This window comes from Coturnix japonica, chromosome 1, assembly GCF_001577835.2.
Source record: "Coturnix japonica isolate 7356 chromosome 1, Coturnix japonica 2.1, whole genome shotgun sequence".
In the NCBI taxonomy this organism is placed as follows: Eukaryota; Metazoa; Chordata; class Aves; order Galliformes; family Phasianidae; genus Coturnix; species Coturnix japonica.
In genome coordinates, this window is record NC_029516.1 from 20504314 (window position 1) to 20528808 (window position 24495).

Consider the following 24495-nt stretch of genomic DNA (forward strand, 5'->3'; position numbering starts at 1 on the left):
GCCTCATCCAGCTGGACTTTGAATATTTTCAAACATGAAGACTCCAGAAGCTTTCAGGATGACCTATGTATTCTGCTTTATCAGACAACACTAATGGCAGCAAAGGCTGCATTCAGAACCAGTGTAAGTATTATTGCAAAATCTGATTCTCAATCAATCTTAGGAACATATACCAAGGAAACCAATGTATTCCTTTTCTAAGGGCATAATTTGTCTACTAAATTCACTATTCAACCTTCAAGAGACTGATGTGCTGTAATCTTCCCAGGTACAATGAACACTCAGCAATTTACCTCATGTCCGTCATCATGCATGGCATTCTGCTTAGGTACACATACACATCCGGTTACACACATTTATCAACCATCTCTCACTTTTACACTGCAGGTAAAATTTTTAAGTGTCAGAACAAAAAGATGTGTGCTGGAAATTTAGAGATTTTGTCACTATCCACAACTCTCAGATGTACTTCCCAGAAACACTGAGTATATGCTTCCTGTTTTACTTAGTAATTTTGTGTTCTCTCTAAAAGTTTTGCCAAAGGGACTTATGTTACTTTACACAAATACCTATTCAGAAGGAAATTAAGGAGTGGTGAATACTGAATATAACTTCACAACGTGCTTTTATTTCAAAATCTCACTCCCTTTGTCTCTCCCACTGCCATTCTCCCCCAAAAATCCCTAAATCAATGGTCTAGAGGTAGACAACCAAGAGACATAATTATACTGTTAATTTACCCCTTATGTGGTATAAAGGCCTTTGAAACAAATTTACTAGCGCCCAAATAATTTTTTTAAAGCATAATCAAAGATTCAGCTGATAGATGGCAAGTCATATTCAATAACCTGGATTTACTTTTGCTTTAAGTATCTTTTAAATAGCACTATATAAATGATATATTATTTATTATTCCATGATATGAAACAATCCACTTTTCAGTTCTCCTCTTTAACAGATTGTGTCATTAGACTAGATACTACATGTCTACTCTAAACTCAATCAAGAAACTTAAAACACACAAACTTTCTGCAGGAAATAATGTAGTGGACTTAGCATCATTTGAAGTCATAACTGAATTGAAGCCATTTTGCAGTAACTGAATCCGTATCCAGCATTATGTTCATTATAACAAAAGGGCTTTTGACTATGACTCAGACATGCTACTGAATGCCATTATGTCAAATTAATTCATCCTGAAACACAAGCATTCCTTACAGTTGTATCAATACGGTAGTGAACAACATTTCTGTCAATATGCCAGAAAAATTCCCTGCATTTTTTAAGCTCTCCTCTCCTTCTTATTGCTAACCTCCAACAGAAGCAAACAAGCATGTAAGAAGGCCTGATGATATCAACATGAAAACTTCAACATTTAGGCGGTGGTTATGAGACTTATTGGACATCAAATAAACAGAAATGTAAGGGACAGACAACAAAACTCGAAACCAATGACTATTACAAATGCTTTTGGATAAAGAGCCTTAGCTGCTAGCTAAGTTCTGTTTATAAAATAACCCTATGTCAAACTTCTTTCAGAAAGCAATTTAAGAGGTAGTCCAAAAATAATGCCCCCCCAATTTTACTATACAGGCTGGGAGGCAGATGTTTGTGGAATGGCAGTAGAGGACAAACCTTCCTAACAATATCCAGATACACTTTGTTGCCATGTGACAGATGGCAGCAGAGGGACAGCTTGACAAATAGTGTCTGACGTGGAAGTACGTATGAAGCAAAGGTGTGTCACTGAATTCCTCCATATGGAAAAAACTGCACCCAGTGACATTCATCAACACTTGCTGAATACTTATGGAGACTAAACAGTGGACATGAGCACAGTGAAGCGACTTTCAGCAGTGGCAACAGTGACAGTGGGTCACCTCAGCTGGTGAAGATTTTTATGAATGTAGCATGCAGGCTCTTGTTCACTGCTGGTGAAAAATATACAGCTAGTGGTGGTGGCTACATTGAAAAATAGTGTTTTGTAGCTGAGTACTTATCTATCAAGACAGTGCCATTGTGCTTTCTGTATCTGCTGTAGTTTCCATAGAAACAAATAGGAGGCAGTACTTTTGGAGTGAACTATGTATATGAGATTAGCAAAAAGGCTGTTATAATTGAAGATCTTTTTCTTTCAGAAGCACCTCGTGAAAAAAAAAACAACAAACTACGTATTTAATACTGGCAATTACATGCACAAACTTAAAACATTACTTATGGCTGAGAAGATCCAAAAATTCAAAAAACATAAAATGCTGGGTTTGCCTTCTAAAATTGCACACTGAAATTAATGCAAAAAGTAATGTTTCAGTACAACATTTAGCTTCCCAAGATGCACTATCAATACAGAAATATTACTTTCTCCATCCATATTTCATTAAATCACTTCTGAAGGCATTTTTATGTATTTTAATATCGCTCACAACTGTATTACAAAGATACATTATAGTCAGCATTGTCAAATACTGAAAAAGTCAGGAAGGTCTAAATGCAAACATCAAGTAATGGATCTGACAGACCTGTGTTTTCCATAAATTCCTTGAGGGGGCAGCATTGCTTACCTTTAACAGCAGCAAGCAACTGTTGAGGGTATTACAGATAAAACATTACTGCATGTCTGTTGTTTACTGAATGCCTGCATACTTGTCTGAGATCAAATTATAATCTAAATTAAAGCAAAATCTATGATTTACAGAGTCATCACTAAAATCTAGTACAAAAGGAACTCAAATTATTTGACCTGACAGCAATTCTATTTATGAACTACCTGCCTACTTCAGAGAAAATGTATTTCAAATGAAACTAAAACAGTAAGAAAAAAATCTGGCAGTACCACAAAATATAGCAGTAATGATATCCTACTTGCAGGACAATTCAAACACAACTACTTTAAAAATAGGTATCAAAGCTAAGGAAAATTAAAAAACAAGTTGCATACACAGTTCCATGTAACTACTCGACTTTAAAAAAAAGCGAAAAGCTTTTTAGCATAGCAAATTCTTGCTATTTCTTCAAAACATAAAACTGCATTTACATGGAGCACTGGTGATTTCTGGAAAGTGATTTTGTCATGGCAGCTAACTGTTGATGCTTTGTTACAAGTGTATGTCCAGAGCTTGTCTTCACACATAGGAATCACATAATTTCATCTCAACTGATTTTTATACATGTTTTATGGCAGATACTCAAGATTACTTCTTTGTGATCATTTCATCCTATCAGCAGTTCAATTTCACTAATTGTGCACTTCTTGCAGATGACAGGAAGCACACACACTGTAATTGGATGCAGCCCTTCACATCCAAGGAATACCACCAACTTAAATCCATACAAAGGACTGTGAAATTTCTGGAGAATCCGGGTTGTCTTTTTTTTTTTTTTTCTTGTTGTTCTTTTTGAGTACAAAGACAGAAGAAAATACCACAGACAGGTCACAGGAATGCCACCCAGGCCTGAAAAATACAAGCTAGATATCGCGTGTATGGGAGCTGCTGAATGCAACCTGAACCTCTGATTCATCACCTGGGGCAAGTACTGAGTCAGCCATGGGAACACAGGTGAAGGCAATTCAGCCATGTGATCTGAAGGGGTGGAGCCTGGCTGAACCTCTCCTAGACCCTATTTAAGATCTGACTGCCACTGAAGAGGGATCTCTCTGTGGAGATTGCTCCTTTGTGGAGTTTTTTCTGTGAGCCCAGGACACGGGTGAGCATTTTCATTTATTTTCAATTATTCCTTTCCAATGTGATAACTAACGTGATTTCTAGCTGTATGATCTGTAGATAACAGCCTAACCACATCACTCTGTATATTTGTTGATTATACATCACAGCTACGCACCTTTAAGTCACAGGTTAGAAACGTGACTCTATCACTAGAAAAGCAAATAAGACTTCTTAGTCCAAAGCACCATCAAAAAAGACTCGAGATTCTATGCAGCTGGAGGAACAGCAGAAAGTCTGCATCTAAACATATAGAACATTAAATACTGTCATGAAATTATAAAGACCAGGACCTTTATGAATGCTTATTTTTATTATGCTAACCAGAAAATGTGTGGTAAAACAAAATTAGCAATAGTAACCCTTGAGAGGAATGCTTAGTACCACATATTACTGAATGAATGACTGTGCATGCAGGAAATCTCTAACCAGCTGTGGACAACTAGACTCCTACTGCGCATTGATGGATGGATCTCTGACACTCATTGTGACACTCAGTATCACAGAATCATATAACGGTTTGGATGGAAAGAACCTTAATGATCACCTAGCTCCAACCCCTGAGCAATGGCCAGGGTTGCCATCCACTAGATAAGTTATCTAGGAAAATACCACCAGTGGAGAAGTACATGTCACAGATCTAAGTTTTAAGTAGCGTATATAGTAAAGTCTGCATGAATCCTGAGAATTTCTGGAAATACGGGAATAAAAAAGACAGAAGAATAATGAAGTAAGACCTACAGGGAGGATCCTAGAAAAGTGGGAAAGCCTCATGCACTATAAGTGCACAGGAGAGTGTCTGGAAAAAGCTGCAAACACCATTATCTCTGCTTAGCTGTAGCTCAATTAATGTCCTTTTGGTCCAGGAAATAATCTACTTCAGAGAGATGAGATTTCTGAAATTTTTGTCTGTGTTTTGCTAAGGCAGCAAATGCTGAAAAGTCACAACTTTTATTAGCCTGAAGGGAGGCCAGTAACAGGTGATAAAAAGTCTACTTGCAGTATCAACTGTAGCATACCTTTAAAGAGACTTTAACAAATGATTGCTTTCTGACACTGTGCTCTAGGATTTACTATCAACTGACTGTAATATATAAACCAGTTTTCTACTCTGTGCATTGGTTATTTACAATGTTCTTGTCTGAGCGTGTAACCTACAGATACAATTTTAATGTAAGAACAAATAATTCAGATTGATTGTTTTTTTTTCTGCCCTTCTGCAGACTGAAAAACTGCATAAAGTGTATTGTTGCTACATAAAACTTCATTTCAGAAGTGCAACTGTCACTGCAAATGGTACAACATGGGAGTGTAACCTAACAGTTCCTCAACAACACGCAATAAAAAGGCAATTCTAAGTTACATTCAAATGCAGAAGAGATGGCTTGAAAACAGAGCAATTTTATTGTTTCTGAAACAATAAACTGGCAAAACACTCAGTACGCAGTTCCTGTCCACACTATTCTTGTGTTCACACTCAGAATGTGGACATGGATGCAGTAAATTCCTACCAGTTTAAGAGTGCACAAAAATGATTTTCTAAAAATCTTCGTATAACAAAACTGTGAATGAAATAAAATAATACACAGTTAAAAGAGTACTTTAGTTACACTTTCTTGCAATACCATATGATTTTCACTAGTATTTAAAAATAAACCTTTTACTGTATTCAATTTTATGAGCCAGTTTAGCAATTTGTCTTTAGATTTTTCTGTGAAATAAGATTAATTGCCAAAATTGTAACCTGAACTCAGTAGATCTTTCTGAAGTTTAGTTATTAGGGTATCATTTTTTTTTTTTCTTCAGTAACACTATGAGGACAATCCACTAAGGAGTGAAAACAAACAAACAAAAAACCAACAAAACATGAATATCTTAAAACTTCCATGGTTTACATAAGTACCATAGCTGTGGAGAAAAACAGAGCCTGTGCTGCTGAGTGGGTCAAGTCAGGCTCCTAACAGTTTCCTTTCACAGCAAAGCCTCAGCTACACTATGGAATATCCAACAGAAGCAGGGATACTTCATAGTTAAGGAAGAACACGTAAGATGGGGGGGGGGAATAAAAAATTGATAAAAAACTCCCATGTTGCACATAATCAACAGGAATTCCTGAATATAATATTTAAAATTTGTAACGCTAAGTATTACCATTTTCCTCCTCTATTTTTGTAGAATGGTTTAGCTTGGAAGGGACCTTAAGGATCATAGAGCTCCAAAATCCAGCTATAAGCAGAGTTGCAACCCATTAGATCATGCTGCTTAGTGCCGGTTCCTTCAGAACCCCGGGGATATATGCTATTCAGACCCAGACTTGTATACATTCTGCCTCATGAGGGAGTCTCTGACTGAGTCCTCAAAATCATGAATTCAACCATGGCATGGTCACTACAGCTCAGACTCCCTCCAGTCTTAACTTTTTAAATGATCTCCTCTGCAAATCATACAGCTTCACTGGAAAATAGGCATTATATATAAAGTAAATGAAAGTAGTTAACAAAAGAAAAATTCTGGAAGATGACCTCTAGGTAATGCCCAGATTACAAATTACTACTGTGAGTAATTTTTCTTACTCTTTATTACACAAATGCAAGCTATTTTGCTGTCTGTTATTAACTTATGATTGGGCACTATACGTCAAATTGATTTCATGTTGATAGCCCCTGCCTAAGAAACACCTACCACATACCTTTATTTTGCAGCAAACGCTGTTTTTAAAACTATGCTTGGGTACAGAAAACAAGACATAAAATTAAAGATGTATTTTCGGCTAATTTGCTGTATTTAGAAGCAAGATGGCAGTATTGCTGAAGATCAAATGTTTAATTATGTTGTTTTCTCTACCTCAGCATAATCAACATTACTGACCCACTAAATGAAGACAGTACTGCAAGTTGCAGAACTTTATAGAACAAATAAAATCTTTTATTCAGAATTACAGGCCTTTAGTGGAACTGTAAGTTCAACCCTTGTTTATATCATTTAAACATAATTCTGAAGAACAGAATGCATTTTCAGAATGTACTACATACAAAGTATGTATGACATTATAATGTCTGGAGAGACCTGCTTAATTGGAAGAATTTCCTTCATGGCAATTTTAGGGTAATGAGGCTGTTTTACTCATGTTGAAGGAGTTCTATATTCCAATAAAAGACATGAGAAATACACTGAACAATAAAGAGCAACATTTGAGACTAATTAAAAGCAGAACTGCATGGATACATTCTCTGAAGTGAGTTCCAGGCAGAAAATAGACCACAAATTGAGAGCCAAAAACAATGAATTGTAAATTACCTTTAGTGATTTTGCCAGTTGCACATGGTTGTCATAGGCTAAAACATCCACTGTTACATTTCGCAGACGATGAAGAAGAGCTTTGTCTCCTTCCAGTTCTTTTTCTTCCACAGGTACCTTCCATGTTGGGTAGGGGCATTTTGTGCCATCCCAAACCTACAGTGAAAACCAACTATTACATAACACTCAAAATATTAGTGCATAGGAAATTATACATATTAGTCCAACAGAAAATAAGCTCATGATACCAATGAGTTATGCCCTCCAGGAGGGGTTGGAAGAGGAACAAGGATGGGTAAATACACCAAAGGTCAATTTTTAAAGGGTTTCTATCCCTTTCTGAATGTTTAACTGCTATGATTCAAAGAACACAAAGTAAAAGATCTAAGAAGGAGCAAAGCCATGTGCACATGCATGGAGAACAACTTATGACTGAAATGCTCATGCCAACTCAAGAGATAAAAAGGAAAATTATTTACAGTTAAAATGACCCATAACATCAAATTTATGTTCCTGAATAAGACCATAGTATTCTGAAGGACTCAAATAATGAGCCTGCACATGCTCCCACAGATTGAAACAAGCAAGCAAACAAAAAAAAAAGTCCTGTTATGAAACATTTAAAACCTCCTTTGAATGAAATGCTGTCCTTTGCTGGAATTAGCCAAGCTTTTCCAGAACTTAGATAGATAAACATACATTTAGTGCTGCAGGCATAAGTTAGACGCTTAGTTTCCAACTGTTTTTCAAACTGGCTTTACTTGGGATATATTGGGAGTTCCACACTTGTAAGATGGATCTTACAAACTGACTGAAATAATGTGCATGTGCTCTATCAGGTTAAAGCTAATAATGTCCTTTGCAAGAGGTCAAACTAATGGGGCTGATGTCAGGCTGTATTTTGGAAGAATTTCTAAACCAGTAAGCATTCTTTATAAGAAAAGAAAGTTCTTTGGAAAATTATGTGTTTTAATGTGTTTTTATTTATTTACTATTTTAAATTTGTACAAGAGCACAGCTGCTTCAGGAGCTTACCAGCTTCATTCTACTTAAATTGTAGATGAAAATGCAGGAGCCATGACATTCTATTAATTGCTCTCAATCTGCTAGTACCACAGTCATAATCAGTCATAAACAGCTATCCTCACGCCTTCATTCTTTCCAGCAATAATCACACAAACTCTGGATAAGAAACAACAAATAGTTTCATCACTAGTCATGAACAGGAATTATGGAATAGTCAGTGATGACATGTGATCGCCATGTTACAAGATGCTGAAACCAGAGAGGAATCATGTACCCTACTTTCCTGATTCATTAAGTTCTGTCAGCAGAATATACTAATTGTATGACTTAACATAGGGAAGAACAGTAATAAAACCCTTATGAAATAGATAAATGACAGCAGCCCTTCCAGTGTGAAGTCTCCTCTGATTTGAAAATAAAACTCTCAGAAATAAATAACTGCCTCTACAATTAAAGCTTGCCTTCACAAGACAAGCAACATAGTCTTCATGCCATGTCAGCTTAAGGAGACGTGCTTATATAGAATAATTTATTAAGTGTAATATTAAAGTTTATGCTATAGGTGATGTACAAAAATCACCAAAAATCATTTTAGTTATGTTTGAAGCAATCATACTAGTTACTGGAGCTTAAAGTTGTCATTATACTTCACTGTATTAACAACCATGAAAATAACTGTATCACGGAATGACACGGTAAATGTACATTATTATAAAACCTAAGAACAGAAAGTTAATAATCTACGATATTTAGTGATTGATTGATCTGAGCTTGTTGTGCTTTGTTTCTTTGTTTAGTGAATCAACAAAATAATCAGACTTTGGCCTATAATATTTATAAAAAGGCTCCTCTTACAGCATTAGCAATGTTTTATATGTATGGAAAGGATGTTGGCCTGTTTGAAATTAGCAAAAGCACGTGAATATTAATCTATTATTTTTTTTAGCTTGTTTGGTGTATTTTAATACAAATTTAAGTACTTAATATTTTAAAGTGCTAAAAAAAAAAAAAAAAAAAAAGGATGACAGAGGAATCAGTATGAGAAAAAATGATCTAGTACTAGGAGATTTAATTTAGACTTTACTATCCTGAATCCACACAGCTCCGCCCTGACAAGTTCATCCTCTTACTACGCATAATTAGAAAAATAGAATTCAAAACTTACAATGCAAAAAAAGAGGACATATAAATAACAGTTACTTAAGAAAGTGCCCATGCTTTTCCTTGCAGAAGTCCTTTCAATGCTGAACACACACTAATGAATGAGAACTAGGCCAGAAAGTTCTCAAATTTTACTGTGAGCCATTTGACCACGATTTTGTAAGACAGTTAAATGGAAAAATTTGTTACAGTTGTAAAGCATGTTACAGAATGACACTAAAGGTTTGTTTCTGTGTAACACATAAGAAGAGTATTTCCTCCTTTAATAAGAGAAACTGCAACTTGTTACTAAAAATATTGTATCAGAATGGTTTAATACAGAAGGTATATTTTTATTTTCCATTTTATAACTTTGTAGCATGCTCTTCAATGCCCACAGTTTAAACAATAACTTAAATTGAAAATACAGGTGTTTTCAGAATAACATCAAACTGATGCATAGGGATCTAAACCAGGAAAATAGGGAGAGCTAGTTTATATTTAGCTGACGTGAAAGATCAGTCCTTGGGAAAGTACTTCCCTGTTGTGTGGCACTTCAAATTCTGTACTTTCATTAAGCAGTGATCCCTCAAAGTGTTTATGTGTAACTAAAAGAAGCTACCTAGATCTGTAGAGAGTACTATGTACTGAATTAGTTATATACTGTAAATCTAGAAAAATGAGCAATAATTGCTACTGAGTAGAAAACAAGGTTAAAATTCAAAACTGTTTCTCAACTTTAGGAAATTTTACAATAGAAATGTTTGTAGCACTTACCATCCATATCAATGCCATCTTAAAAAACTTTCAAAAGAAATACATTAGATAAAGAAGAATTGCGATTCCTGTTTTGTCTTAAAAAAAATAATAATAAAAGTACAGAATCATACGTTTCGTTAATCTCTACATAAGAATCCTCATAATAATATAATACATTACTTAAAGAAAATAAACCTACCTTTAGAAGAAAAGATGACCCATCCACTTTTGCCTTCCCTACCAGTTGACAAGTGAGATCAAAGAACATCATTGGCTTAACATCAGACAATTTTGCTTCTGGTCCAGGGACAGAAAGATTACTGGCTGCCCAAATACGTAACTCTTCTACTGTTTTCTGTTCTTCATCTATGAAAGTGTATACTTTGCTAGAGGCTCGAGGAACTACTGGAGCTCCTACAGTTCCATCAAATGTCAAGGATGCAAATCCTGCACTGGTAATTCCTTGCATTTGTCCGTTGTATTCTCTAATCTACAAGAAAATGTGAAAAAAAATGGTTGTACTTCACTGAAGTATGCTTATGCTCATGAGCATAAATAAGGGATCATTAAACATTTCATTCCTGGTGCAAGCAGAAGAGAAAATAAAAAGGTAAATTAACACTAGCACGTAAGCAAAGTATATAAGAAGGAAGTTCTAACATAAAAAATTATTTTAAGAGGCAGACTAGAATCAGCAACAGTGCAGACTATTTCACTCACAACTCTCAAAATCTTTTACCATCCAGAAATCTCAAACCTTGATTCTCAACCAGTTGTTTTGACCCACGGGACTGTAGTATGAACCTTTTAATGATCCAAACTGCACGTGATGTTATGATATGGAATATTGACAGCAACATTACAAAACCATGACACCCATTCTCATAAAATTAATATTAGCTGATCAAAATAGCATCCAGGTTTTTGAATATGTCATTTGTGAGACGAGCTGCTAGCTCAAGGTACTACAGACAAACCCAAAAAACTAATTATATTTTAATAATGTTACTGATTTAATAATATATTGCTTGGAAATATGCCAGATATGCTAGAGTCTGCACCTTAACTTTCCGTTAGATCCAGAGATAAATTTCATTGTAAAAGTCTGAAAGTTGTCACTAATTTGAAAATGAAAAACATGCCCTGTTAGTGAAAGAGTCAAACAAATTTTCAGTATTTTCTTACACTTTTTCAAGTTTTCTCACATCAAGTATTGTCATCACAGTCTAAACAAGTTTGGATAATATGGTATGCTGAATACATTTCCTTATATTTTAATACTGCACTCCTAGTATACATGAACCTTCATCTGCACTGAGAAAGAGGCAGCAATGAACTAAAGAAGCAACTTGAAGTAAGACAATAAATAATGAGTGTGCTCGTATGAATTAATCTAGTTTCAACATGTTTAAATAGAACAACAAGAAAATGAGTTAGAAAAACTGCAGACATCTTCCTACGAAAAGTTAAGAAGTCACATGGAAGCAGAATAAATTTTAATGAAAGTACGAAAAATACAGAGATACCATCACCATTAATTATAACTTATCTTCTATTATTTGTGTGAACTTCTGTGCTCAAAATATGAGATGAAATTTCTGTAGTAATTAAACACAAATTAAAGGAAACAATCAAAAATACATTGCACACTTCATTTACCAGTTCAAAAAACATGCTGTACACAAAAACTGTATGTAAAAAAAATACACACTTAAACCAGATTAAATAACTTCTGCTTTGGTTATCATTTAAAAACCAGCAGGTATTATGATGCTGTTTTAGAAATATTCTACAGAGAATGTGGCACAATATATTTAAGAAAATTTGGATAAAGTAATAAATTACCGTATTTTGGAAATAACTTTAGGTATTTAGACAGGATTGGTAACTTGATCCAAAACAGCTCCAAACAAAAATTTCAGAAAACATGCAAAATTCTAAGAACTTTGAATTATGGAAGAAGACTATAATTGTATAGACTTAAAACTTCTTGATGTTATTTATTATAGGACATGAACTTGTTTTCCTCTCTTGTTATGCTTTACAACTTGACAGCTATGGTCAGAGCTGCCAAGGAACAAAGAGTGCGCATATAATTCTGCACTGGTCTCTCAGTACTTTCCATAGTGTACCAGGTAGGAAGAGAAGGAACCAATGTTAATGAGAAAATCTTGACTAAACTGAAAGAGAGAACACACTGAAACAAGGAAATCACTAGCCAAGTGCAGAGGTGAGTGCTCCTGGAAATAACGGTGAGCAGAGAGGTAATCATACCTCTGTACTCAGCTCTGGTGAGGCTGCATCTCAAGTACTGTGTTCAGTTTTGGGCTCCTCACTACAAGAAAGACATCGAAGCCCTGAAACATGTCCAGAGAAGGGCAACAAAACTCATGGGGGGTCTGGAGCACAAGTCTTATGAGGAACAGCTCAGGGAGCTGGGATTGTTTAGCCCAGAGAAGAGGAGGCTCCGGGGAGACCTCAGTGCACTCTACAAATTCCTGAAGGGAGGTTGAGATGAGGAGGGGGTTGGCCTCTTCTCCCAGGCAACAAACAGGACCCAAGGAAATGGCCACAAGTTGTATCAGATGAGGTTTAGACTGGACAAAAGAAGGAACTTTTTCTCTCAGAGATTGGTCAGGCACTGGAACGGCTGCCCAGCGAGGTGGTAGAGTTGCCACCCCTGGTAGTGTTCAAGAGGGGTCTGGATAAGGAGCTAGGAGATATGGTTTAGTGGTTTGCTGTAGGTATGGTAAGGGGAGGACGGTTGGACTAGATGATCTTGTAGGTCCTTTCCAACCTTATGGTTCTATAATTCTATGATCTGGTTCACCTTNTTGCCACCCCTGGTAGTGTTCAAGAGGGGTCTGGATAAGGAGCTAGGAGATATGGTTTAGTGGTTTGCTGTAGGTATGGTAAGGGGAGGACGGTTAGACGAGATGATATTGTAGGTCCCTTTCAACCTTGTGATTCTGTGATTCTGATTTAAAGACCAGGGTTAGCAATATAATGGAACAAATGTTTTCTTAAGTATTACTAGGCTTAAAGAAAGTGATGCTCAAGAACAGAGATAGGATTTAACTAGCAGGGATATTAGAAAAGATTTGTGATTGATTCTGCTGTATTTATGGAAGCAAGCTTCTTATGTCTGATAATCAGATTGCCAAGTATCACTCCACTCCTGACAAACAGCCTTGAAACTCACTAGAAAAACAGTTCTTATTCTATTGAACTGACTGACCTATACAGATGGTCTAGTCACATGCATCACAGCTATAAAGTACTTTTGCTCAAAGGAGCAATGTGTTTATATTGTGAATCTGAACAGCTGGATATGCATTTGATTGAGAGGATTTTTTTTTTTAATTGCTGCTTTACTCCAACTAACTTTGAAGTCAGAACACTAAAACTGTAAACCAGAAGCATTCCAAAGCGCTGGAATGACACAGTTGCTGCATGTGTAAACACAATTCAGCTCATGATGTAATTATTTTATGATACTCCATTCCACTACGTATATTTCTACAGCACATCCTCCTGTGCAGTGCATGACTGATAAGCCAACGGTAATGTATAATGAAGAAGCCATCATCTTTAAGACTCCCATTTCATTTGTTGCACTAACTGCAACATAGGTACAAAAGTCAAAGTATGAAAAGATAATAGTAACAATATTATGAAATAGGTCAGAAAGTTAAGATTTTCATCTTTTTAATCACAATTATTACAGGTTGTGTTACACTGAGGAAGTGAAGTAAGAAAAGTTTATAACAAGAGGTCATCTCATTAAGTTCATCGGTGTTCATATGCCAAGAATTCAACTTGAGTTACAATTACACAGGGTCTGAGCAGTAGAAGTATGCACTCACCACTGTATTAGATGTCAATGAATACAGTGTTTCAAAAATGCAAAGTGATCAATAATGCTGTGCGTCCTGGAAAAAGTCAACAGAAAATGTCCAGTGACTCTACTAAATAACTGAAGGATAATAAGCTGAACAAGATTAACACCTAAGGTGAATTCTGCTTTATTTCAATCTCACTGCTCTCCAATCTCCAAACACTGAAATAGAAATAAAACTGCAATTCACTTCACAAGGAGCATGGAAATAAATTCTGGTTCCAGAATCATTCAGAGATGATAAGGAATATGAGAGAAAAGTCGATGAGGAAATGAACAATTCTATCATCATAACAGGGTTTGTCTAATACTAAGAATGCAGAAACAAGCCAAAACTCAAAGTCAAGTGGGGATAAAACCATACAGATTTAGTTAGTAGCAGCTGGATGACCGTTCCCTCTATTTAGCAGCTCAAGCAGTAAGCATTAAGTCTAATTTATTAAGAGCATCCACAGTGAAGAAGAAAAAAGAAGAAACAGACTTGAAATAATTCCTTCTTTGCCAAAATATTAAGGGGGACTAGAAAGTCTGCAGGCCTAGCTATTATGGTAGGAGGCAAAAAAGATCCCCACACTGTCAGCGTATTGATTATGGCTGAAGGCCCAAATATGGTACTATAATTCACTAAGCATTATAATTCATGAAACATCATCATTAGTAATCATAAAAATGTATTTCAGGAAATATTAACAGAAATGTAATTAAAGTGGACAATCATTCATCCCAGTTACCAAGACAATTAGAATATTCATTCTCTTAAACAAATACTGAACAAATAGAATTATTCTCATTGGAGCTTCACGACCCTTCCAACCTGGGTCATTCTGTGATTCTGTGTGACCTACATAATCTCCTCTAGGACTTTGTCAACACTTTTGCTACTATGAAGTAGCCCAGGGTAGTCATTTATAAAATGAGTTTGCTATCAATGTCAATTCCCTGGAAGTTTTTCAAAGGATTTCTGGGACATAGAAGTGTGGATAGACACTGTAAAGAATATGTATATTTGTCTTCATTGGTAAACATAGTTGTGACAGGCTAGAGCTACTCTCAAATGCTTTCCATCTGGCAAGCTTATGAGAGGGTGAAAAGGCCTGAAGACAAAATGAAAAGACAGTGAATGAGGAATTTCAGACATCATACTCAGAACTCTAATTAGAGTTTATTGTTGTTGTTGTTCACGTTCTTTTATTGAAAACTCTGTTACACAGCAATCATAGATCCTGAGCTGGCTGTCGCTGAAAGGGAAGAAGAGGTCACCCTACTCCCACATCTCCAAGCAGCTGTCAATTGGCTCCTACAGCAGCTTTTTTACCTGCTCAGATTGGAGAACAAAGCTTGCAAAGTGACAATTTTCTCAGATAGTCAAAACATGCTTGTCCAGAAAATTGTAACTATTTAAACTGACTCTAGATCATTTTAAGTTTGTATGTAATCAGACAGACTGTTAAGCTTGTGCATCTGAGGGGACATGGATTGTGGGCAGCTGGAAGTGTGTGGGCTGGAAACCACCTAAACCAGCTCAGCTGCGATCAAAAATGCACTGTGTGGGGAACATTAACAGACTTTGGAACATAACTGAAATACTGACACAGTCCTGAAGAATGATTAATCAGATTAGAAGTATTTCAGATCAACGCCCAAAAATCTGTTCCCAAATCAGGTGAACAATGATGTTTTCCTGTTCATGCTTTATCAGTAGTAGAGCTGAAACACTGTTGGACTTGCATAACAGCGATGCATACCTAACACCTCTATGAAAGTGGACTTTTTAACCTGTACTTCCCATGACTCAAAAATAACCCTTTATTTAACTACTGCCCATGCAGTTTTTCAATTCTTTAAAGCAGCCTTTTCTACTCTCTTCTTTTTTTTTGTGCACACACACAAAAAGCACAGTTTCACTTCAGATGCAAGAAACATGTTTCTACCTCCACTGAATTTCAGAAGCCAGTACATTTGTAATGCTTATCCTACAGGATTCAGACAGAATTTGAAATTAAGCATTAGACTTTCCTGTCTGAAAAAATCAATGAACTTCCAAGACTGACAACACATCGGGTACTGATAAGCAACACAAGCATCAAAACCTAATTATAGCTTAATTCTATTTTAATTATACATGAAGAAGCCTTTAAAGAAGCTTTACGTTAAACAGGAACAGGTTAGCTAGCTTCTGTCTCTATTTAGTTATTTACAATATGCATGAACAAGTAAGTCTCAAAACTGAAGATGTTATTCAGGAGTTGACATAACCACCAGTAGAACACTGGGTTGTTTTTTGTTGTTGTTGCTGTTCTAAGAATATGATGGTTCATTTTGTATTGGCCCAAACCATAACCACAGCTCAGTTTTATCAACTAATTGTTTTCTCCTCTACTTCCATATGTGAAATTGAAGATATGAAGAACTAAATTCTTTCTACAGTTCTTTCACTGAAAACAAAACAAAAACAACAACAACAACAACAACAAAAAAAAAACAAAAAAAAAAAACAAACCAACCAAACAAAAAAAACCCAAGCACATTAAAAACAGAACAAAATTCCCAGTACCTACCTTTACTCTATGAAATCTAACAATATCTCCGTTTTTGTAAATTTTTGGTAGAGATTCTAGATTTCCATTGAAAAGAGTGCATGTTAACTTCTCATTTGATTGGTCCACAAGTGTTACAACTGAGCAATAATCTGTAAAATATGAAAGCGTTGGAATGAATAAGAAGCATTCTATAAGTTATTGGTACACAGATATTTTAGTTGCAATGAACGATCGTATGGACAAATCTTTTCTGCTATCATCTCTGTAATTCTCCCAGAGTTAAAGAAGCAGAACTGGCACGTGGCCCACAATTACAAATAATTAACAAAAGTAAATGAAAACAAAATGTGTGATTAAGCACAGGTCTGTGAGTCAGGAAACAACAAAACATTTTCTAAAGTACTCGACAGGCACGTCAAACTTCCAATGATTTTCTTTGTAAAATGACTTTATAAAGAATAAAATCTTTTATAAAAGACTTGTTTTCACTGTCTTCTCAAGATGCAATGAGTTCTCCAAGTTCTAAAAGCACATTAACCTGTAAGCTATTTAGCTTTAACTTTGCCCAAGATATGCAAACAAAGTATTTTCTGCAAGGCCACACTCACAAGGTAATTAGAAAGTATATAGAGAATGTGAAATGTGCGCCCTTTTGAGGGTAAACGTTCATAACATAATTTTATTTCTATTTATGACCCATAAAATCAAATTCAAAACAAGACAAATATGACAGTACAAAACAGTCCAGTACAGGACAGTATTCACAGATGGCATAAAACAAAACTCTATTTTCCATTTCACATTAAAGAAGAATGCCTATTGTTTTGTGTCATACACTGAGAGTGTAGTTACTCTGTCTTGGTATGGTAGCTGGTTAACTTTCCTGAGAACTTGTCAAACATGCTGTATTAACTCAGCTATTTGTCCAGAACCTCAAACATTTGCAAATTTCATCCTAATCAGTTTTAATCAAGAAGATGGAGTGCTTTTCCTTTGGTTATTTATTATGCTGGCATTTACTGAAACTTACAGTTCAGGGCAAAATTACAGCTTTTTAAGCAGATAAATAGTTGCAGAACATTGCATCCTAATATATTATTTTTAACTATACATTAAGGTATGCAACACTTTGACTTTAATAAAGCTAGCAAAGATCCTTGAGCAGAAAGTGCATTTTTATAAGGCATTAACTTCTTAAGTTCTAACTCTGAAGTTTGAACTGAAAGGAGTTTGGAGACTTCCGAAAGAATTTAAATGTTTGCCTTCTTTGTTTCTCAATATCTGAAGCAGTAATTTCCCCAGCTCTCAAAAAGTAAAAATATATATATATATTCCACCTCCCTCTTAGCTATAATTCTATGTGGTAGTCAGCAATAATGACACTAAGCCAATTTGCTAATCTGGGAACTGAACAAAGATGCTGTAAACATTAAAACAACGCTGATAAAATTCCCCCTTTTTTTTTTTTTTTATATAAAGATATAAACATAAATAAATTGTTCCTAGATAGCTTTGACAAAGTGAAAAATAGCAGTCTGCTACAATTGACAGACTAGTATAATGTAAAAACTACAGGAATGCAGTCAAAAGGGGATGATTGTCATGTGTAAATTCATAGTGAAACATTCCCCAAACTTGAAGACAACAGATATGTTAGACTGAATTAGAATATATGCTTGTTTGTACACTTACTGTGCCTTCAAAAGAAATACTCCACTGTATCCAGCATATACATTCCTAAATCTTGCTATCATTTAAACTTAAAAGTTTAGATTCTCTATTGTTTTGAATGACTGTTCAAAGAGCAAAAATCACTGAAGGCTTACTAAGAGAAAAAATAAAACTAGTTTTCCTACAGAAATAAAAATTGATGTATTTCCATGAAATAGATGCTCCTCTTCCTCTCAAATATTTTCCCGCACTGACAAATTCTGATCTGTTGCACTTAGAGGTTGCTAAGCATCTTTTGCACACTCCCACAAAAGACACAATGTCAAGTATTATGTACCATCTAATCCGATATTCTGTGCTAGGATAAGCAGATACAAATAAAGCATAGCCAGTGACTGATATGAAACTGCAAGTATTTACTACTGTAATCCAAATACTGATTATTTTATTTCTCTGGGTTAAGTTTAACAGTTCAGAAGCACAGAGACAAGGGCAAAAAGAGCTATAAAGAAGAAAAACTTACAGTTCACCGATTTATAATTCTGTAAAGATACATGGTAACACATTACAGTGCAAGGATATAATTCAACGCAAGAATCCAAAGTGAAATATCAAGCCCACATCACACTAAAATTGTTGCTGCTGTTTGAAGCTGTGATTATCCGCCCCATCCAGTTTCATACACATACAGCTGCATTTAAGGCGGGGGGGGGGGGGAAGTGAACATATTACCTCCATTTTCTTGGAACTAGCACACCCTGAAAAACAGTATCCCTCCTACTCAAAATAGTACAAAATACTGCACTTTAAACAGTCAGGAAAGACCTTCTATATAATACAGGCTCTCTGCTTTTGTGATTATAGTTGTCCACTCATATGAAAGACCCCAAAACATCAATTCTACAATAAACCTAATTAAATTTCTTCAAGAACAAAGCATAGACTGATTTTCTTTTGAAGAAATCCTCAGCCAGCAAGTCCTTTTTGAAGGTGAACAAATAAAAAGTCATCTGTCTTTCCTTTTCCATATAGAATGTGAAAATTACTTTCTGCTTTCCAAAGTAGTATGAGAGTTCAGTGATTGAATTCACTTCTCTGTACAAATGGTAAGTCAAACTCTAAATAGAACTGATGAATTTAAATAATGAAATAGTGTCCTGGTGTCAGATGAAACAACATCATAAATGTAACTGCTCAAACTTCTGCTTTTTTATTGTTTTTTACAATGTAATTTCCAATGAAGAAAAACTCCTTAGTTACTAAACTACCAAAAAAAAAAAGGTTACATACTGGGGACAATTTTTTTTTTTATAAGATACCTTTACACCACTGATAACTTCTCTTACAGGAAGTTTTACCACTGATAATTTACTTATAACACTTTGGTTTAAAAATACAACACCTAAGTGAGGTGAAGAAAGTGAAAAGCATGAATGCCTTCTCCAGCCATAGATTTACAGACCTTCCTTCATTCAGATTCAGTCAGATTCAGACACAACACTGAGAGTTCAAAGACTTAACAAAAATAAGAGGATAGGACAAACTGCAGTGTTCAGCTGCAAGGCTCAGCCAGACAGGTGTACTGACCAGCCCTGTTTTACGTGAGGCCCCTTTACACTCTTTTTTCTATTTATTTCCTCCAAATTCCTTGAGCTCCCACCTCCGTAGCATTTCCCCATGAATTTACAGAGCTCTGCAGCTTGGGGTCCCCAGTTCACAAACTGATCAGCAGCAAGTGATGTCTGTAGTCTGTTATTCTGCCAGTTAGTGACTGAGGTTTGTTTCTCAAGATTGTCTCCCAACCAAGAAGACCTCCACCAGATAACCCTGCTGGCATAAAAATTCCCACATTTTTATATGCTTGCATAAATTAGTGTGGCAGACCACACTTGTTTAACTGTCTTCCTGCCTTATCATACTTTACTACCTCACAAAAGGGCTCTTTTCCTTTCAGAAATCAGGCAAAACAGATCTAAAGCTTGGCACACTAATATACTAGGAAAGAAAGCTTTAACCTTTTAAAATGGTTTATCTTGCTTGATATACACCCCCATATTTGGAGATACTCAAAAGCCATCCAGACACAGCCCTGGGCAAACAGCTTCAGGTGGCTTGGGAAGACATGTTGGATAAGATGACCTTTATAGGTCCTTTCTCACCACAGCTGTTTTGTGATGGTTGAAGATTCCTGTTAAGCATTAAAGGGAATGTTGAACAATTCAGTTAATTTCTTCAATGTAATTAAATGCTAATTGGCTTGGAATTTTATTACACACAAAAAAACTTCTGCTGTTTCTGACTGAAGACCTTAATGAAAAAAAGCCACAGATGCATAAAATCTAAGCTGTTAAAAAGCTTAGATTGTTGCATATTGTACCACATCCAGATCAAGAACATTTTGAACAGTGAAGGATTAAAAGTGTTTTGAAAGTAAATCCAAAGTATTGACAACAGTTTACTGGCTGAATTTTCCTAACAAAATGAATAACAGAATCATTCTTCAACAATGCAAATGAGTTTAAAATTTGAACAGTTTAGGATCTGCATGCCAAAACCAGGTTTTTTTAATGAACAAAATGATTATGGAATGAGACTCTTAGCCATTAGAAATATGACTGAATTTTTAAGAAAGGGTGAAATAAAAGCCAGCCACCCATGGCATAACAGAGTTACTTTTCCAGGAACAGAAGCTGTCCTAAAGTGTCAAATCATGAGAAATATATGAGGGGCAAGTTTATTGTTTTACAGATCTGTAGTCTTAGAAAATCAAAAAATTACAAGTAAAGAGGGAAAAGGAAAGAGAGGGAAGTACCATTATGGCAGCATGAATGCTGCTGCAATTCAAGCTATTGCTTTCAGTCTGAAATATTACATTCTGTAATATCTGCTTTCAGTGAAAGACAAGGGCTTCAGAGTTGCATTGCATCTGCAAACACCCAGAGCAAAATTTCAGCTCAGGACTTCTAAATAAGCAAGTTCCATACTGTTCAGTTCAGCTGGTCATCTGAAGCAACACCTCAGCTCAAGCAATATGAAAATGGGCATAGTACAGTCATCTCAGTGACAGAAAATTATCAGATGTATTAAGTTTCAGTACTAGACTGATTCAGCAAAAGGATTGGTCTTATAATAACAGCAATCCAATACTTATTCTGAGGAGGTTAACAGCATGTGATGGACTACCAGGAATGGACAGTTAACCTACAAAGATGCTTGTAACACCTCAGAATTGGCACTTATTAAAATTACAAGGAGAAGTCACTTTTGGTTTAAATGGGAAGTACAGAGTAAATTGTCTGCTTTATATGTTCCCCATACTCTTTTAGACTACTCTTCAAGGCTCTTTCAAAATACATTTAGACTTGTTAAAGGAATTTTACAAGATGAAGTCTTTCATTTCATCTTGTTAAAAAAACAAAACAAAATTAACTTAAAAATGTATGAAAAATAAATGCATTGTCACTGTAATTGTAACAGTCACTGAAAAGACAAAGTTTCCTCAACTGCTATGACAACTCAAGTTTGCTCTCTACATCATAGTTTTCATTTTCTAAAATGCACTATCATTCGTACTTCTCTTTGGACTATTACAGTAGTCATTAGCATGCTCCAAAAGACAGCACTCGACACAGAGTACCAATACCAGAAAGAAAATGTAGTTTCACTTTAAGTCATAAAAAACAAAATCAGAACTGCAGCAAAAGCTTTGTAAAAAGGCAATTCAGTATTTATTGATTAAATGCATTAATTTTTGTTTTATTTAGGACTTCAGCAGTTCATAACAAATATGCCCCTAAAATCAATTTTAAAGGTAGATAGTGTTGATCAAATTATGAATTCCCCTTTGGTCAACTGTCTATGTATTCACAAACCTCTGAGTTTACAAAATTGACCATCCTGGATCAATATCTTCTTCCCACAGAAATGATAAAAAGGTTGCTGGTAAGGAATGACTTCAGAGATTACCTTCTGCTTCTTATATTGCAAAAAAAGATTTTTCTATAGCAAACTATTCTCTCTTCAAAAATACACCATACATGAATACTGTTTTCAAGTGTTACTGAGAACAGTCTAAAATGGAACAGCCGAACCAGCTAAGTTACTAAACAGGTGCAACAAAACAGGAGAAGTAAAATAATACATATAAACATATGACGTGTTTATAAACATACACATACTATGCACATATTTCCAATATACACACAGAAACACACTGATACTGCTGAAGTCCAAACTAAATAATCAAATGGAAGATGTTTTAATGCAGCTTATTTGTAATGTGACACTGCACTTAAGAAATACTCAAGCATTAAGCAACCATTAGATGCATCTGGCTAAACGGATGCTTTAATGCCAGCACTTGCAAGTAGTGTATCAAAGTGAATAGCTTGATATTCCTTTCTTTCAATTTAACTGTTATTTTTTTCATTTCCTCTCAATAAAATTCAAATAATTCTTTCAATACTAGATTCATTTGCAGTAACAGTAACCTATACAGTGAACATTTGATTACAGTCTTATAAAACTACAAGACTAAATTGGGTACCAGTTGCTTTTAGTGGGAACAGGAAGCAAAGCTTCAGCTTTAAGCTCTAATACACGTAAGGAGATATGGATCTGGGAGAATATCCATGTAGTGAATAAAGATCCAGAAGGATGAAGCAAGAGTGGCTCTACCACCCACACCACAAGCAGGGATCAGCTTAAAGGTATGTGATTCCATTAACACTGTGTCAGAAATAGAAGGTATAAGTGCAGGACTGTGACAGACCTAATGTGACTATAGAATTTTCTGACAAGTGCTATTTCATGCCTTGGCAACTCACAGCAATCACCAAAGCATTCTGCACCTTCTCAAGCAGATACAACCCTGGATCATGCAAAACCTGAAATATTTAACTGAGTAGAGAACATTGTTACACAAAAACCAAAATCAATTAAAACTGTTTCAGAGATTTTCATGATGAAGTATGAAACGCATCGCAACTGCAACAATAAGAAAACTCATAGTAACAAAAGCAGTTTAGAAAACACTACGGAAGAACCTTCAAGAAAGAAGTTCATCCATTTCCAGATGTATTGAGTTTATAGAGTCTTATGAGGATCTAAAACTTTCCAAGAAGAATATGAAAATTTACTAATTTTAGAAGACTCTCTATATAATCCATTTCTTCCTCATATTAGTCATCTACCTTTAAAACAACAACAACAACAAGCTTTGTATGTAAATGCAATATAAATTTGAAGAAAGTGTTAAGACCTCTGCTGAAGTGTGATATTTGAACTGCTGTACTATGGTTCACTGAAGGTCATGAAAACAAACAACCTGGCATAATGAACAATTTCTGTTTTGTTTGGGTTTTTTTGAGTGAAGGTACAGAACACAAAACTTAGCTGCTCTATTACTATGCCATGAGATATGCTTACAAAATGTGCTGAGAGACTTAAATGTAACCAGATTTTTTCCTATATGCAATATACTTAATTCATGTACTGGAGTTGTTTCATCTCTCAGTCCTTGTTTCTTCATAAAAACAATATTAAATTATTCAAACTATTCTTTCCTTTAATCTCTCCCTAGATTACCTTCTTTTGTCTTTAGGCAATTTATTAGAGTTTAAGTAATATTAAGATGTTGCCTCAGGTTTCAATTAGTTTTTTCTCCTCCTTCGTTAAAAGACAGTTGGAGAGAGAGCACCAGAACACACACACGCAAAAAAAAAGGTCACATTTGTTAAAATGTATATGTATATAAAACCTATATAAAATCAAGAAAGAAAAAAAGTACTTTCAAGCTAAACAAGAAACAAGAACATTTACTGTTTTAATGCATTGGTATAAAGTACCTTACACATCAGCACTTTGAAAACACCCACACTTTTCAAGTGGTCTGCATTCATTGACCGTCCAGAACATGAGAACTGCCTGCAAATCAGTAAATCTAAAAAAGTAGTTACTAAATTAAAATGAATATTAAGATGACTACGCATAGTGCAGTTTAAACAGATATTCCTGGCTGTTTTTCTACATATGTAAAAAAATTCCATAGGTTTGCATTCTGAAACCATAATATTGCCACCCACAATTGACAGATTACTCTCCAAATACTTTCCTCCCTCTCTACTACACACCCCCATATACAATGCGTTGAAAAAGAAAAGAGTAACTGGAAGTGATTTTTCTTTCCCTCACAGGCAATACAAGGGAAGTTTTTAGAACTGATAAAATAGCAAAATGCTAAACCATTTACTTCTTACTACACAAATCAAAATCTGACTTCCATCTGAAACATTAGCAGTGTATAATTTCCTTTAATAAGTTCTGTGTATATACAACTATGTAAAATATAGTAATAATTTTTATTTATTCTCAAGAGGATAAAAATGCATGCACTGTATTTGCTACAAAACAGGTGGACTATCACTTGACCCACTCCTAAATG

The 24495-nt window shown here is 35.3% G+C and overlaps 1 protein-coding gene across 6 annotated transcripts in view; it reads right to left on the minus strand.

Moving 5' to 3' along the window:
* The window catches only part of POT1 (protection of telomeres 1), a 60214-nt gene that overhangs the window by 17407 nt on the left and 18312 nt on the right, over positions 1–24495 (minus strand). For all 6 annotated transcript variants that reach the window (XR_004306282.1, XM_015853223.2, XM_015853247.2 and 3 more), the window contains 3 exons: positions 16401–16531; positions 10144–10434; positions 7020–7175 (listed from right to left, as the gene is read on the minus strand). Coding sequence is in view for 5 of the 6 variants with exons in the window: in XM_015853223.2 (XP_015708709.2) it covers positions 7020–7175; positions 10144–10434; positions 16401–16531 (578 nt within the window). In the remaining variant the exon portion in view is untranslated. The remainder of the gene's footprint in view (positions 1–7019; positions 7176–10143; positions 10435–16400; positions 16532–24495) is intronic.